Source organism: Hetaerina americana, unplaced genomic scaffold, assembly GCF_022747635.1.
Source record: "Hetaerina americana unplaced genomic scaffold, ioHetAmer1.1.p SCAF_11, whole genome shotgun sequence".
NCBI classification, from domain to species: domain Eukaryota; kingdom Metazoa; phylum Arthropoda; class Insecta; order Odonata; family Calopterygidae; genus Hetaerina; species Hetaerina americana.
In genome coordinates, this window is record NW_027286181.1 from 37565500 (window position 1) to 37579558 (window position 14059).

At 32.3% G+C, this 14059-nt stretch overlaps 1 protein-coding gene across 1 annotated transcript; it reads right to left on the reverse strand.

Annotated features, from left to right (window-relative positions):
• Window positions 1-1981: 1981 nt before the first annotated feature.
• On the reverse strand, window positions 1982-14009 carry LOC139700860 (leucine-rich melanocyte differentiation-associated protein-like). Its single transcript, XM_071599293.1, has 6 exons — window positions 13914-14009; window positions 10366-10593; window positions 8113-8252; window positions 5718-5841; window positions 2871-2955; window positions 1982-2778 (listed from the first exon to the last, which is right to left on the reverse strand). Exons 1-6 carry the CDS (start codon window positions 14004-14006, stop codon window positions 2699-2701), a joined length of 750 nt encoding a protein of 249 aa, XP_071455394.1. The 5' UTR covers window positions 14007-14009; the 3' UTR covers window positions 1982-2698.
• Window positions 14010-14059: the final 50 nt, after the last annotated feature.

The window sequence follows — 14059 nt, forward strand, 5'->3', positions numbered from 1 at the left end:
ATTCATATGATGACACGTACATTTTCATGTATTTGCAAGAAATGACAACATTTCCTTTTCTATGCATTTCTATATGCCCTATCTATCCTAGAACCATGTGTCAGACAAATAAGCCTTGTCAACCAGGAATGATATTTCTATTACCAGGTTTTCAAATATCTGTAATGATGTAATGTTTTGGATTCAACAAAGCTTGATTACCTTGTAATAGCACAAAAATCGCAAATGCCACTACCATTAAATTCAAAATTCAGTTTTTTGTAGTTCCGTTACTATTGATAACGAGTGGTGTAATATTGTGCTTTTAGCCTCTGTGATTACATTATCATCTTAATGGGCATATCATGTACCAAAGTAAAATCCTAAACACTTAAATTGACATTAGTTTATCACCATAAGTCCCTCCAATTAGGGTTCACCCACGGTTCTTCTTAGAAAAACTTGACAAATTTATGCAGCTTTTTTTCAATGCCCATCACAAGAATCAAAAAACAATTACAATGCTTACTTGTGCATAGGTTGAACATCAAATTTTGATTTCTAATTTACATATCTCATGTATAAGAAGATACTATTTTATGACACTATGTCAATTTTTCTAAATTAATTTTAATTATAATTGTGAACAGATGTTAAACACATGTTCTTCAGTAATAAGGACTAAAAGATGCACGATTTAACACTTTAAATGGTAGTAAATTTGTTGTAAATAATCGTTATTTATTTCAATTTAACCATTGCATTAACCATGATAATTGTTAGTGAGATTTTGAGCGGGCTCCCAAATTCACTGTATACTCCGACTACCCCAACAGTTTTTTGCAATTACCACTGCACCGCAGCAAGCGGAGGCAGTAGTTTTTGCACGAAGAAAAGTCATAACTATTACATTATTATTACATGGTGGTAGGTGGTAGTTAATGTCAGAATGCTACCTTATATAAGATTATCTCATAGCCCAAGTGCCATTCCTAATCTGACACATGTATACAGGGGACGAGAGCCCTATAATAAAGGTATGGAGGTCTGACTTCCATCCAGGATCAACATTATTTAAATTCAGTAATCTATCAGGAACTGCTGTAACAATGAGGCTAAGCCTTTGCACTACATGTATGGAAGTACACATTTTTACTATAATGTAATTACAGAGGCTAATAATAATGAAATTTTCATGACTCATTTGACTGTTATAATTGTACTTAATCTGGAATATAAATTGTAATCAGTGAGACTTTTTCAAATTATAAATTCATGACAAATAATTTGAGAGATATTAATGGCAGACTTAATTGATATTTTGGAAATAATGTAATGCTTCAACTGCTGATGTTAAAAGAGTGTATATCTCCACTTCTGATTTTTATGCATTATTATGAAGAAAAGGTGCTGCACATGAAAAATTGACTCGCAGTAATTCTAACGTTTTGACAGTGTGAATGGAGCAAACAATTGGACTCAAGAAGTGATAAAAACACAAGTATATATAGAAAAACATAGGTTGCATTATCAGAGCTGGCAGAAACCCGATATATTAGTTTTGATTATTCATCAAGTAATTAGTCAAAATCCAATACATGTAACACGGAAAGAACTCATCATAAAATATTCTAGACCTTGATTAGCAGAAAACCATATTTCGATTATCTTATTAGGGGTGATCAATTCTACAATCACAACAGAAGCCACCATAAACCAAAATATTTTTTGACAGAAAAGCTTAGATTGAATTACAAAAAAAATAATGAAATACCCAAAGTAACATCAGCTTATTAACAGAAACTTTGTTTCACAGAATTATATACATAAGCAAATTCCAGATATGCAAATACCAACTATATAGGATTCATAATAATATAAAGCCAGTTAGTAATATGGAGCATTAATGGTACTATATACCTGTACCAGTAAAAATAACATTTTCTAGTGCCATTACTTGAATTTTCAAAGAGATGCTATTCAAAAGGTATACTTCCACTAAATGTATTAACACCACTCATATTAATATGCATGTAGCTAGGCTACAAAATATTGTCTCTTATCAATAAATAACACCAAAATTTATTAATTCATTCCTTTTAATCATTAAGCTCATCCAATTATTGTGCACTGTATGGATTAATAAATATGCCAACACATGATACATGAACTGTGATACAACCCATAAAAGCTCCCAGAGGGTCTTTGGCCAATTTCAATTGGCAGTACATTTGACATATAATTATATCAGATAGCACAAGAAATAGAATAAAAGCTTCCATGAGCTAGCTTTCTTAAATCAATGATAATTTTATATATAAATATATCTATATATATATACATATATATAAAAGAATTAATTCAGAGAACAGCGAAAGCAACACCTTGCTATAATGCAAGTTCATTCAAATATTATGCATGTATTATTATAAATCTCAAATAAGGTCAACAATGCATTTGTAAAATGGACTAGCAAATTTATTTACATAAATTCTAAAAAATTAGTTAAAATTTCATTATAAAAGTATCAAATCACAATACGAGATTTGCATATTTATATACAACAATAAAAATGTAGTTTTTAGGACAATCAACGCCGCACAATTACAAATCAAATAGATTCCTCTAAGAATAATTCTTCATGTTATGTAAATGCCTATATAAAAGTACATTTTGTTCACAGTTTTAATAAAATACTGATGCCAATGATTCATTTACTTTATAAGTCACTATTTGCAATAAATCTGTTTCCTTCAGAATGTTTTCCAGAATAGCGATAACGGCATTTCCCATAGGCACCTGAAAAATATACACCAAGTGAGCATTTAAATGTCAATAAAAGAATTTTTTCCTTAATAACATTGAACAAAAATTAAAAATAACATTATTACCTTTGTGCTCTCCGGCACCTCGTCTTGATGAAGGCAGTGGAGTATATGGGGTAAAACCTGCTTGGTCTTCTTCATCTGATGACATCTATAAATTTATAAAATAATATAATATTTGTCATCAAAGTTATGATTTATGTGCATCTTTCTAACCATTTAAAACCAGCTTGCCTAACTTCAGTTTCCCGGGATGGAAGAGGAAAATGAGTTTCATAAAAGATTAAACTACCAAAACCCTGAAAACTATGTTTTTACAGTTTGTAAGAATGGCAAAAGCCAAGGAAAACCTGAAAACCAAGGAACTGCCTCATTTCTTTGCATTTCCAAAGCATTACTTATCATCAATAAATGATTTAAAGCCACCAATTAATGTGTGCATTACTGATAAAATGGTGGGTCACGCCTTAATACCCAAATATTTTGATACAATTCTTAATGTTTGTATTTCTTTATGAAGGCATTACATTTTTGAAACAACAATGACACATGCATGGGTATTTCATTAATCATGTACACTAGTGGATTATACAGTTGAGCACTTAACTCAAGTTATGTTGGCTATACTAGACACTCTGAAGTGATTTTGACAACTTTAAAAACCATTCACTTTTTTTTTAAATGAACTTGTTTCAGGTCAATTTCAGAGGTAATTTTTGAGCACTTTCAACCATTAATCACACATTGCAGAACAACAAAAATACAGATTGCATGATATAATTGCCGAACAAAAAGTAGCAATTTCATTATAAAAAATTTGAATGTGAATTCATTTCCGTCAGACAAATTGGTTAACACAATAAAACTATTACCAGGATTAATTTAGCCTCCACAGAAAAGAAATCCATTCCAAGTTATTGGGATGACATGAAATGACATCTTTGGCTGAATTACTCAATCTACAAGTTTCTCAATGACAACAGAATTTTAATAGAAAAAAATAACTCAGTTTTTATAAATTTCAGTTGCAAATTATTAAATTTAGAAAATATGAAAAACTCATCCAAAAATGAATAAGCTACACGATCAAAATGCAAATCCATTAAAATGAAAGTTAATTTTGGAAGTTAAACAAGAAATAATATTTTGAAGTTTCACGTGAAAATACTTCTACAGAGCTGATGGTTCTTACAAAAAATGTACAGCTCTAAAATAACTAATAATATTTCAGAATAAAAGTGCTGACAAAAGTATATCTCGATAATTTCAGTAGAATCCGACTGAAGAGTTACTCTTGATTTTGCTTACCATTGTGATTCAGAATAAATTACCGTATTTCCCATCGATAACGCACACCTTATGTATAATGCGCACCCAGAATTTTGTAGTTATCATGACTTTGTACAGATACTGCATGCCCAGGGCTTCATAGTTATCTTGAAGATGCCGCGCATCTGTATAAATATGTGCATATGTATAAAATAGAATGCAATTAGAAAGGCAAGCTTCCAGACTAATTTATTTTTATGAGACTCTTCTTATTGTGTACATAGGTACGTAAATGTTTCATTTTTTTCCAATTTTCATTACATAAAGCACATGGTCATTTTTTCCATCAGCTGAACATTTTTGTATAGACAATGCACACATTATCAATGGGAAAATACGGTACTAGTTATTGCAAGTGGGTTTAAATTAAAATCCAAAATAACACTTTTACTATGCTAAAAATATCAGTTTTATGGCCTCCCCTCATTACAATAAGGTTCTCATATAATTACAACAATTCCAAGAGGAGATGAATTCTCTCACTTGAACACTAATATTAATGCTTAAAAGACAATAGGTAAATCATTATCTCTAGCATTATATTTTATTTCATAAGAGCCAGTCAGATATGTTTTAAAATTAAAATGCCTTCCCACGGACAGAAAAGATTGCTAAGCTTAGCAGCTGATGTTCAGCAGGCTATTTTATGATATGTATAAGGAGGCCTCTAACATATGTATTTATTACCATTCTATTTTTATCCATTTTGATGCTCAGGCTCAAAGGCAATCAAAGGTCAAAGGCATTGACTGAGCATACCATACTTTGACCAGAGATACTTCGTATGGAATTTTGTGAAGTATATGCATTCATCTTAAACTTCCCTTAGTCATTAAGTAAAGTCAAAGATCGCAAAACTTTTTCTTCTGCGAAAAGTAACAGACTTCTTTTCTAAAAGGATACCCTAGATTTAAAACTACGAAATTCAAAGAGAAAATAATAAAATTATACTAACATCAGCATGTTAAGATTAGCTTTGCTGTAGATGAAATGAATTTAAAGCAAAATTCTGCCTTCATTTTTCAAAGTTGCTTTATATTATTATTATCTGGTAGTCCACTGCTAACAAGGTAGGTCTTGTATGGACAAAGAATGAACACAGCAACATTTCTTAACTTAACCTAAAAAAGACGTTGAATATTATAATCTCTTTACCTTCCTGCCTAGAGCACCCATTTTACCCTTCCTTTGTAAACTCTCAATGTCCTAGCACTGCTCTTTCCCCCATGTGTCTTTTGCCCTACTAATACCTCACCTCAGTTTATTGTTCAATTTGTTGTACTTTCTTCCCCCTTATTCTGTCTTCATGTTCTTTAAGTTCCTTCTACCATCCATCTCCCTAATCATTCTCTCTGTAATCCATTGTTTCCCAAACCTTCTTATGTTTCCCATTCCTATTATTTCATTCACTACTGACCTTATCCCTTATTTGAGATATTCCTATATTTCTTCCACTGAACCCATCATCGAAAATTCACTCCAGAAATTATAATAGGAAAATCTAAAATCTGGTGATGTGAAACTTGCGTCTTGCTAAACGTGTCTTATAAGCATGAAAAAGTTAATATCAAGTACTAAAATTACCTTTTTATTAGGTCGAACCACCTTCATGAAATGTCCCCTTCTCTCGGCCTCCAAGCGTTCTTCAAGAGAAACACGTGAAGAATCAAGAAATTGCAGCCCAGGAAGATGGTGAAGAACATAATACCTATAAAAATTAGAGAAAAAATGAAGAATATCAAAGAAACGCTAATTTGTTTGTTATTAACAACACAATGGTTGTTACCTGAACAAACATGTATCTTCATTTTGATAAAATAATTTCTGTTGCAAAGGAGAGTTATGGCAAGCATCTCGGAAATTTCAAATGGCATCAAAATATTAAAACTGCAATTGCAGAGGTCGCTTGATTTAATTCAAGAAATGAACTTTTCTAGATACGAACCAAGTTTTTCTGACGCAGCATATCACAGACTCCTTACTGCAAACAAAAATGAAGTATAATGTATTCAAATGAGCATGATGCCATACTAATCACACGCATTAGCCAAAGCACACTTCAAGCATTGCTGTTGAACTCCCACACTTTATCATACATTCATGTTCTTTACTAAATGTCCTCTCGAGTAAGGGTAGTTGTTACTTTTTAAATATTTAATGAATGATGAATACACTACATATTTGTATTGGCAAGAGATAGAGTATAACAAAACATGAAATGTTTAAAAGCTCAAGCTATTCACAGAACTTGCACAGAGCACACCTTCAATTATCCATTGGAAAGACATAAGAAATGGGTTAAAGCTAGTAAAGAATGGTTTAAGGATTTAAAACAAAACCATTACCTAAGGCACTGTTAGAAATGAAGAAAATACTAGTACTGGGAAAGGGGTTGCCGAAATGTAAGAGGGTAAATTTCAGAAACACTCGAGAGTCGGAAGGCAGCAACAAAAAAACCTCAATTGATATGTGATCTTGATCTGATCTGAAAATCTTGCAGCACCATGGCGAATTAGAAGAATTTACTAACAGGTGGATCAAAATTGATTCTAGAGCCCCCAATATCTTCAATGAAAATGTCATTAAACAGTTTAGTAAGCTGTTATGGCAATGACAAGCTCAGCCATCACTTAATAAATTGTTTATACCTCCCTCACCTAAGATACCAAAGGACGCAACTGATAATAGGTAATAAAAACTGCACGAACAAATCAGCCATAACAAATTTTAATATTACCAAAGGTGATTTCTAATACTAAGCATGTAAATGAAAGATTTCATAAACATAGACAAGTAATAATTGTACACAAATGAATTTTTTAACTTTCCCAAAATTTTGATATTTTGGGTACATATTTATCACTCGACTCTCTTTCAAAATCTCCATATTCTACATTTTTTATTTCCTTTAAAAATCACCCACATGAAGTTACATTTGCCTCCATGTTTCCAAATTGATTATGCTGAAGATACAGTATTTAGTGTGTCCAAAAATATTTTACTGAGTAAGGATACAAATCTCAATGACATATTTTGGAAGAATGCTAAGCTTTTTCAACAAAGAGTGGATCCTTTTTTGGTAACTTCACCTTTGAAATATTACCCACTGCTGCAATACAACTGTTACTGAATAAGCAAAAAAAATGAAAAAATGTTTTATAGGACACTACATGGACATACAGTGAGTATGGCGAGACAAAAAAGATGGGGCTCTATAAAATGTAAGCTATTTTTGATTTTTACACTGCCTATAGCACATGACTGGCCATCACAGTTTGCAGATCGACCAAGAACAAAAAAAGACATATTACATGTGGTTAGCAGGATGTCTTCAGCAGCAGATTTTGATATTCAACACAATCAGTGGAAAAGAAACAATTATTTATTTTCAGGGCTTTCATGCATTTACTTCAAGGTTTTTCAAACTTTCTACTCAAAAGATTTTTCCATTTCTTCAATGATCTGTGACCACCCTGGCACACTTATGCCACATAATATACAAAACTTCTGTGAGCATGATATCATCCAACGTTCAAAAATCATAATTTTATTGAGTAATTGCATCAAAATTGACACTTAATAGTTACAGAACCAAAATTGGGATGTGTATTGCAGTATCATCCATTTGTCTTCACTCCTATTTCTAAATATTATCATTACACGATGGTTTTATATCTATAACTTGACCACCAAAAAGCATGGTTAACGACATTGTTTTTGCAGTAACTCCGCAGAATTTCTCCATTCAACAGACAATAAAAACATAGCAATCCCACAATTAATATTTATTGCCAAACATGGTCTCACCACTGTGTGATGATGCCACACAGTGGCGAAACCATGATCACGAATAAATAGTAATTGGGGAATTTCTGTGTTTCTATTATCAACAAAAACATGGTTGTTGACATAATTTTTTAACCATGGTAGTAGTAGTAGTTAGGGTTTTTTATAACCACGATGGAGGAAATTAACTTACCTGTAGCGTCTATAATCTTCTTCATCTTTTTCACTGTCTGATAATTGATTAGGGCAAGCAACGTTTCCCAGTATACTCAAATAGGTAAGTTTAGGAAAATGGTTGGATGCCTTAGTGAGAAGAAGATCTAGGTTGGTGATCTGAGAAAAAAAAATGTTAATTGTAAAACATTTACTTTTCATTAACCCTTAGGACAAAGTAAATGTACAAGTACATATAATTACAGCTAATAACATGGGCTTGTAATTGTAAAAATGATTTTCAACTCATTTCATTTAATTCAACTGAATTAAATCTAGAAGAAATTCCAAATCCATATTTGTCCCTATCTCACAAAATGGTGACTGGAAAATTGAATGGGTGGTCTTTTGACAGATATCCAATAATGTATAACATCTTATGGTAACACTGTGTTTGATAGTCTGGAATCATATAATAAAACTTCACTATTTTAAAATTCACAGGACTGAAAAAATAGATTTCAAAAGAACAAGTTCCAACATAAATAACTTTTAAAAAATTCTTATTGAACCTTTCGCATTTGGCCAGGAAAATCAGGATGCTATTTTACCTACAGATCAACATGTTAGGTGAATTAAATTGGCAGGTGGAGTTACATAATGGACTTTATAATATCACATATTCTCAGCATCTTTTTGCGAAAATCAAAAAGTGGATTTATTCTTTTTATTTCTGACACAAAATCCCAGTTTATTTTTTGAAAGCTCTATTTTTCTTCATTGAATGATATTTTAGAAGAATTTATAAAACTTTACTAGTACTGTAGGCGATTGTCAAAGGGTTAGTCAATTGTAAAGAAAATGAATCACTACAAACATGCGTGTTCAAAGAAGCAATGACAAGTTTTATTTATTTATGTATTTTGCATTTGTTTAAAAACAGCACTTGGACCTTTACATCGGAATTTGAACAATGATTTAACAATTTGACAATAGCATACACCCAAGCCCTAGCCGGAGGAAAACCACCTAGGTGGGAATGAAACCTGCGACCTCTAGGACTTATAAACATGTGCTTCATTGTAAGAAGTCATGAAGTTCTGCAAAGTGATGAAAATAAATTGGCATGTTGGATAATAAATTACAGCATGTATATTAATGCTGGTAAATGTAAATCCATACCATTAAAGCACAAGGTTAAGGTAACCAAAAGATATCACAAATTTCCAGAAAATGTCATCTTTAAATGTGATAGCTGTAAATACATAGGCATTTATTTAACCATGGATTTAAATTGGGGGGCAATGTGTACTTAATTGCCAAGAAAGCTTTCAAAATGTTACATTGGGTGATGAGAACCCTCCAAGAGAACAATAGAGCAACTAAGGAAAAGGATTATAAAATACTTGTAAGACTGATTTTAGAGCATCACAGGCATAGGAACCAAATGAAAAATGTCTCATTGCAAAACTGGAGAATATACAGAGAAAGGCTGCCAGATAAGCTTTGGGAAAGCACAGGAGGATGGAAAGTGTAACAGCAATGTTAAAAAAACTCAGCTGGGAATCTTTAAAAACTTAGGTGAAACAGAAGCAGACTCAGTGGAATTATCTATATAATTAAAGGAAAAAAAGCATGGGTAGAATTAAGGAAGGATTTTGGAAATCCCAACTTTTTTGAGAGAAATGATCAAATACAAGGTGAAATGATGGGTGCAAAAAACAAATATTTTTAAAATTTGCATTTCTCAACAAAACGACGATTGGCTGGAAGTCTACCTGCAGAAATATTCGATCCCTTCCCAAGCACATAAATATATTTTTTTAAAAAGCCGTAAATTTTTTAAATGAAAATTGCATGCATGTGAAATTTTATGCACAAATGTTAACAGAATGTACGTCACCACCTGGCAAACTGCCAAACTTGTAACAATTTCCTAAATAAATAGTTAAATAATGACCAAGCAGTAAATAATATTAACAGTGAAATAATATCACATAAATGTTTTGGAATTAGAAATTGGCAAGGTAATCCAATTTTATCATGAATGGTTGGAACATTGGGTAACTACTGTTTAATTAAATTCGGCCTACTAATTCTCCTCTTATTAGTTTCCATGAGTAATGCAGTCAGATGCTAATGGACACGGAATCTTTTTCTCCACAACCATGAATGTGCAAGCAAAGCTTTTTCAATGTAATCTTTTGGCTTTATTCCAAAAATTACCTTCATTATCTTCCTCTATAAATGCGTACATGAAAGAAATAACTCCACATTAATATTTTTTACATACCTTATTTTTATTAAGTGACAGTGTATGTAGTTTATTGAGTCTTGGAAAATGTATAGAATCATTCAGTAGGTTATTGTCAAGTACAAGTTCTTCCAAATTTGGGAATTCTGCCAAACCCCATAAGGATTCAAGGGCATTAAAGCTGAGATCAAGACAGTAAACTTGTGGTCCATAGAGCATGTGCAACATTGGTGGGATCCTCTGGCAATCCTGCCCAACATAGCTCAACTGTAAAATAGAAAAAGTATATGACAGTGGAACCTACCATAACCAGGATAAATTGTTCCAGAATATTATACGCAACTAGAAACACTGATTAGGCAAAACAATTTTTCCCATATAAATTAATGTAAAATACAATAAAGCTTTATATAAAAACAAAATACTAAAAAATCTTATGCAATACATTTTTTTAATTCAAAGACATAAATAATTCTTTTTTTCTAGAAAGCTGTGTAGAGGTATTTACTTTTTGCCAACACTTAAAAATTTCATGAAAATTTGAAACAGCATTATCATTGAGTATATCTGTAGCCTCCATGGCCACTAACTTATTAAGGTGATACTTCTCAATGTAAGATGCAACAGATTTCCAATCTTTCAGAATTTCTCTTATCGCACTGGTAGATTGTTGCTTTACTGTCATCTCCTCCTCTGTCTACTCAACTTCTATCTGTGATTCACAATGTGATTCCATATGCTATTCGGTGGTCAGATTTTAGCTGCGCTCGTCCACAAGCTTATAGATATCATTGCTATCCACCTCCAGTCCCAAAGTCTTGGCCACATCCACAATTTCCTAGACTACAGGTTCCACTTTACTTGTCTCACACCACTCACTGTCACATACAACAACACCCCCTCACCAAAATTTCTTCAAAGCAAAACCAACGGTTCCCTTAGTGATCCCTTTCCATGCCTTTCGATTAACCTTGATGCAGCTAATGATGTGGAAGTGAAGTTTCCAAAATTCTCTGAGAGTGAAATCAGTCCCTTCAGCCACCTCTGAGGAATGCTTGAAGAGCGCTTTCTTATGGAGCTTCTTAAATTTTAAAATTATCTCCAGGTCCATACGCAGGAGTAAAAGAGAGATGCCGGTTGGCAGAATCTGCATATTGATGAATTTATTTATTAATCTGTTGATGAGATAAATTATTTATCTCATCCTTGTTCTTTATGATAGTGCAGTTGTAGACTGATTGCATTTGTGTTTTAGTTAAGCTACGCTCACACCTTTCAATGATTTTATATTTCATATTTTTAAGGTCATCTTTATTTTCACAAGCCTATTATCTTGTTGATTTTTCTTTTGGGTTGTTTTGGCAAGAGAAATGTAATTTTTCACAAAAAAACCATAAATATCTTTGAGCACAATTTTGGAAAAATGTATTCACAAGCAACACTAAGATACCCTGGAATGAATGCTAAACAAGACTGATACAGCAAATGTACAATCCGGGACTCCCATTCTCCTCATCATCCATAATGCAGAATGATGATTGTTAGCAAGTCAAAATTTATTTAGCTCATTTTGCAAGTTATGCGTTATGAGAACTGCTAATTAAGCATGGTTACACGGTAATGTAAACTAATGTAGCCGGAGTGTTCAAATTGAAATTTCTAAATTTAAGAAAATCTGCAGCATTCTTCTGAAATTTTCTCAAGGAATTATTTGAAATGAGGTTTTATGGAGGATAAAGCAGCCTTTACAATATTTAGGCCTGCGCCAGAAAACAATTTGCAATGTTCATGCATCGGAATATATTTTTTTAATTTTTATATTATAATTCTCTATTAAGTATATTTTGTGAATATTAAGTCAGTAACAATAAATAAAGTTAGACATTAAATGCCTCCCAAAAAATTTAGGCTACATCAAGGTCATTTGTGAGGCAATAAAAATCACAATTGACAAAATTCAAGGCAATTTTCAAGTATGATTGATGCATCCAAAAAACTGGACTAGTTTTCTTACAACCAAAAATTTAACAATTATAGGGAACAAAATATACCAATTAATATCTGAGAAACAATGGAGTGCTTTACGCCTTGCCTTAGATCTAATAAATTATTTTTAAATGTGTTGAAAACGCATTCATTTAAAATGTAGGAGTACATTGTCATTTTACCATGGATACTTGCACTATGAAACAATAGAATTATTGAAAATTTGCTGTCAAACTGGATTGATTCTTAACTACACTGGGAAGACCACATTGATAACCGGATCAATAATGTGAACAACAAGAGTAATTCAATGTGTATTTTAAGCAAAATTTTTATTTTGTAAACACTTAAAACCTTATATTTTGGATATTTTCAATCAATAACTTGAGGCATCCTATGTTGGTATTATCCGGCCAAACACAGTTAATGGCTTGCTTTCAAAAGAAAATGTCAACAACTGCGAAGACCTTTCACAACCAAGGGGACCCAATAGAACCCTATTTTCATAATAAGGTATTTCTGTATAAGTTCAAATTATATTACTTTGAATCAGCCCAGAGGAAACAGAGAAATTAAAAATTAAGATCTAGTTGCATTATTTAATAACATCCCTGGGCAATTAAATGCCTAAAAACTGGAGTTTTAAAACAAAAATGTCAAAAGTACGCATCAATGGACCATTTTATTTATATAATGATTATAGTTAGTTTTAAACTGAAATATTTTCACTAAGAAAAGGCCGGCCTGGATTAAGTAAAAATTAGCACGTCAACATTCGAAGTCAGTCATGAAATCACGATTGTAGAGGAAGTAATCTGGCATCATCTATCCATTATCATGATACACGTACTAAAATGAACATGCATATTGAGACAAAATAGTCTATTTTTAGTGGTGAGGTACCATACCACCAAGAAGCCAAAATTTTCAACGCGTCCTCCAGATTTGAAAGCATATCCTTCAAATATCTTCAAGCGTAATCTTTAAAGCATACTTACTTAATAAAGTACTCTCTCGTAGAATTTTGTGCATTATGCAACGAAAAGTCTAAAATGTTGTTTGTAAAATATGCTTATGTAATGTAAATAACCTTATTTCTCCATATGATGTATACTAACAAAATTGATGTACATTATTTTTTGTTTTATGACGTAGCTTTATGCTGAAGCAGCTTATGGTAAACAAGGCAGCAAATAAATCAGGCCAAAATCTGCCATCAATTAGTATAAATGTGGACTTGCTTCCTGTTAAACATCGCGCTCGTGTTTTAGCTCAAGAGTTGGTGCGCCGTACATTTAAACCTTCAAGTCGTCAAAGCGTGTGGGCAATACACAGCTTTCACCTTCAAAAAAAGCTTCGAAACTAATGCAAATGGCAAATCACATTGGATAATTTTACAAATGTTTTAAATAGGATATGCCTTTAAATTAATTTAGCTCGAAAGCGTTCAAAAACTTTTGGCTTTGATTAGCTACGGAATGTTCCTTTGCTTGTTGGCTATTATGCAATGGATACATAATATAACCTCTGAGCACCCTTGAGAATTGTCATCTAAAAATTAATATGAACCCAAAACTTAATCTTAAATAGCATGAACTTACTCTGTTATTATGAAAAACTACAGCCAACTCATTTACGCCACTCTCTCTAAGGTATACACGCCCCTCCATCGTTCCAGCTGCCACTGGCAACATCGTGTATACCACGTGACTCAATCATAACAACTTGTTAGAATGCTTCGCCACAC

Excerpts from the sequence above, each read along its gene's own strand:
- LOC139700860 (XM_071599293.1), bottom strand. The coding sequence starts at position 14,006 with ATGTTGCCAGTGGCAGCTGGAACGATGGAGGGGCGTGTATACCTTAGA. Across the intron at positions 10,594-13,913 it reads TAGTTTTTCATAATAACAGA|TTGAGCTATGTTGGGCAGGA; the intron begins GTAAGTTCATGC and ends TCTATTTTACAG. Across the intron at positions 2,956-5,717 it reads TGGTTCGACCTAATAAAAAG|ATGTCATCAGATGAAGAAGA; the intron begins GTAATTTTAGTA and ends ATAAATTTATAG.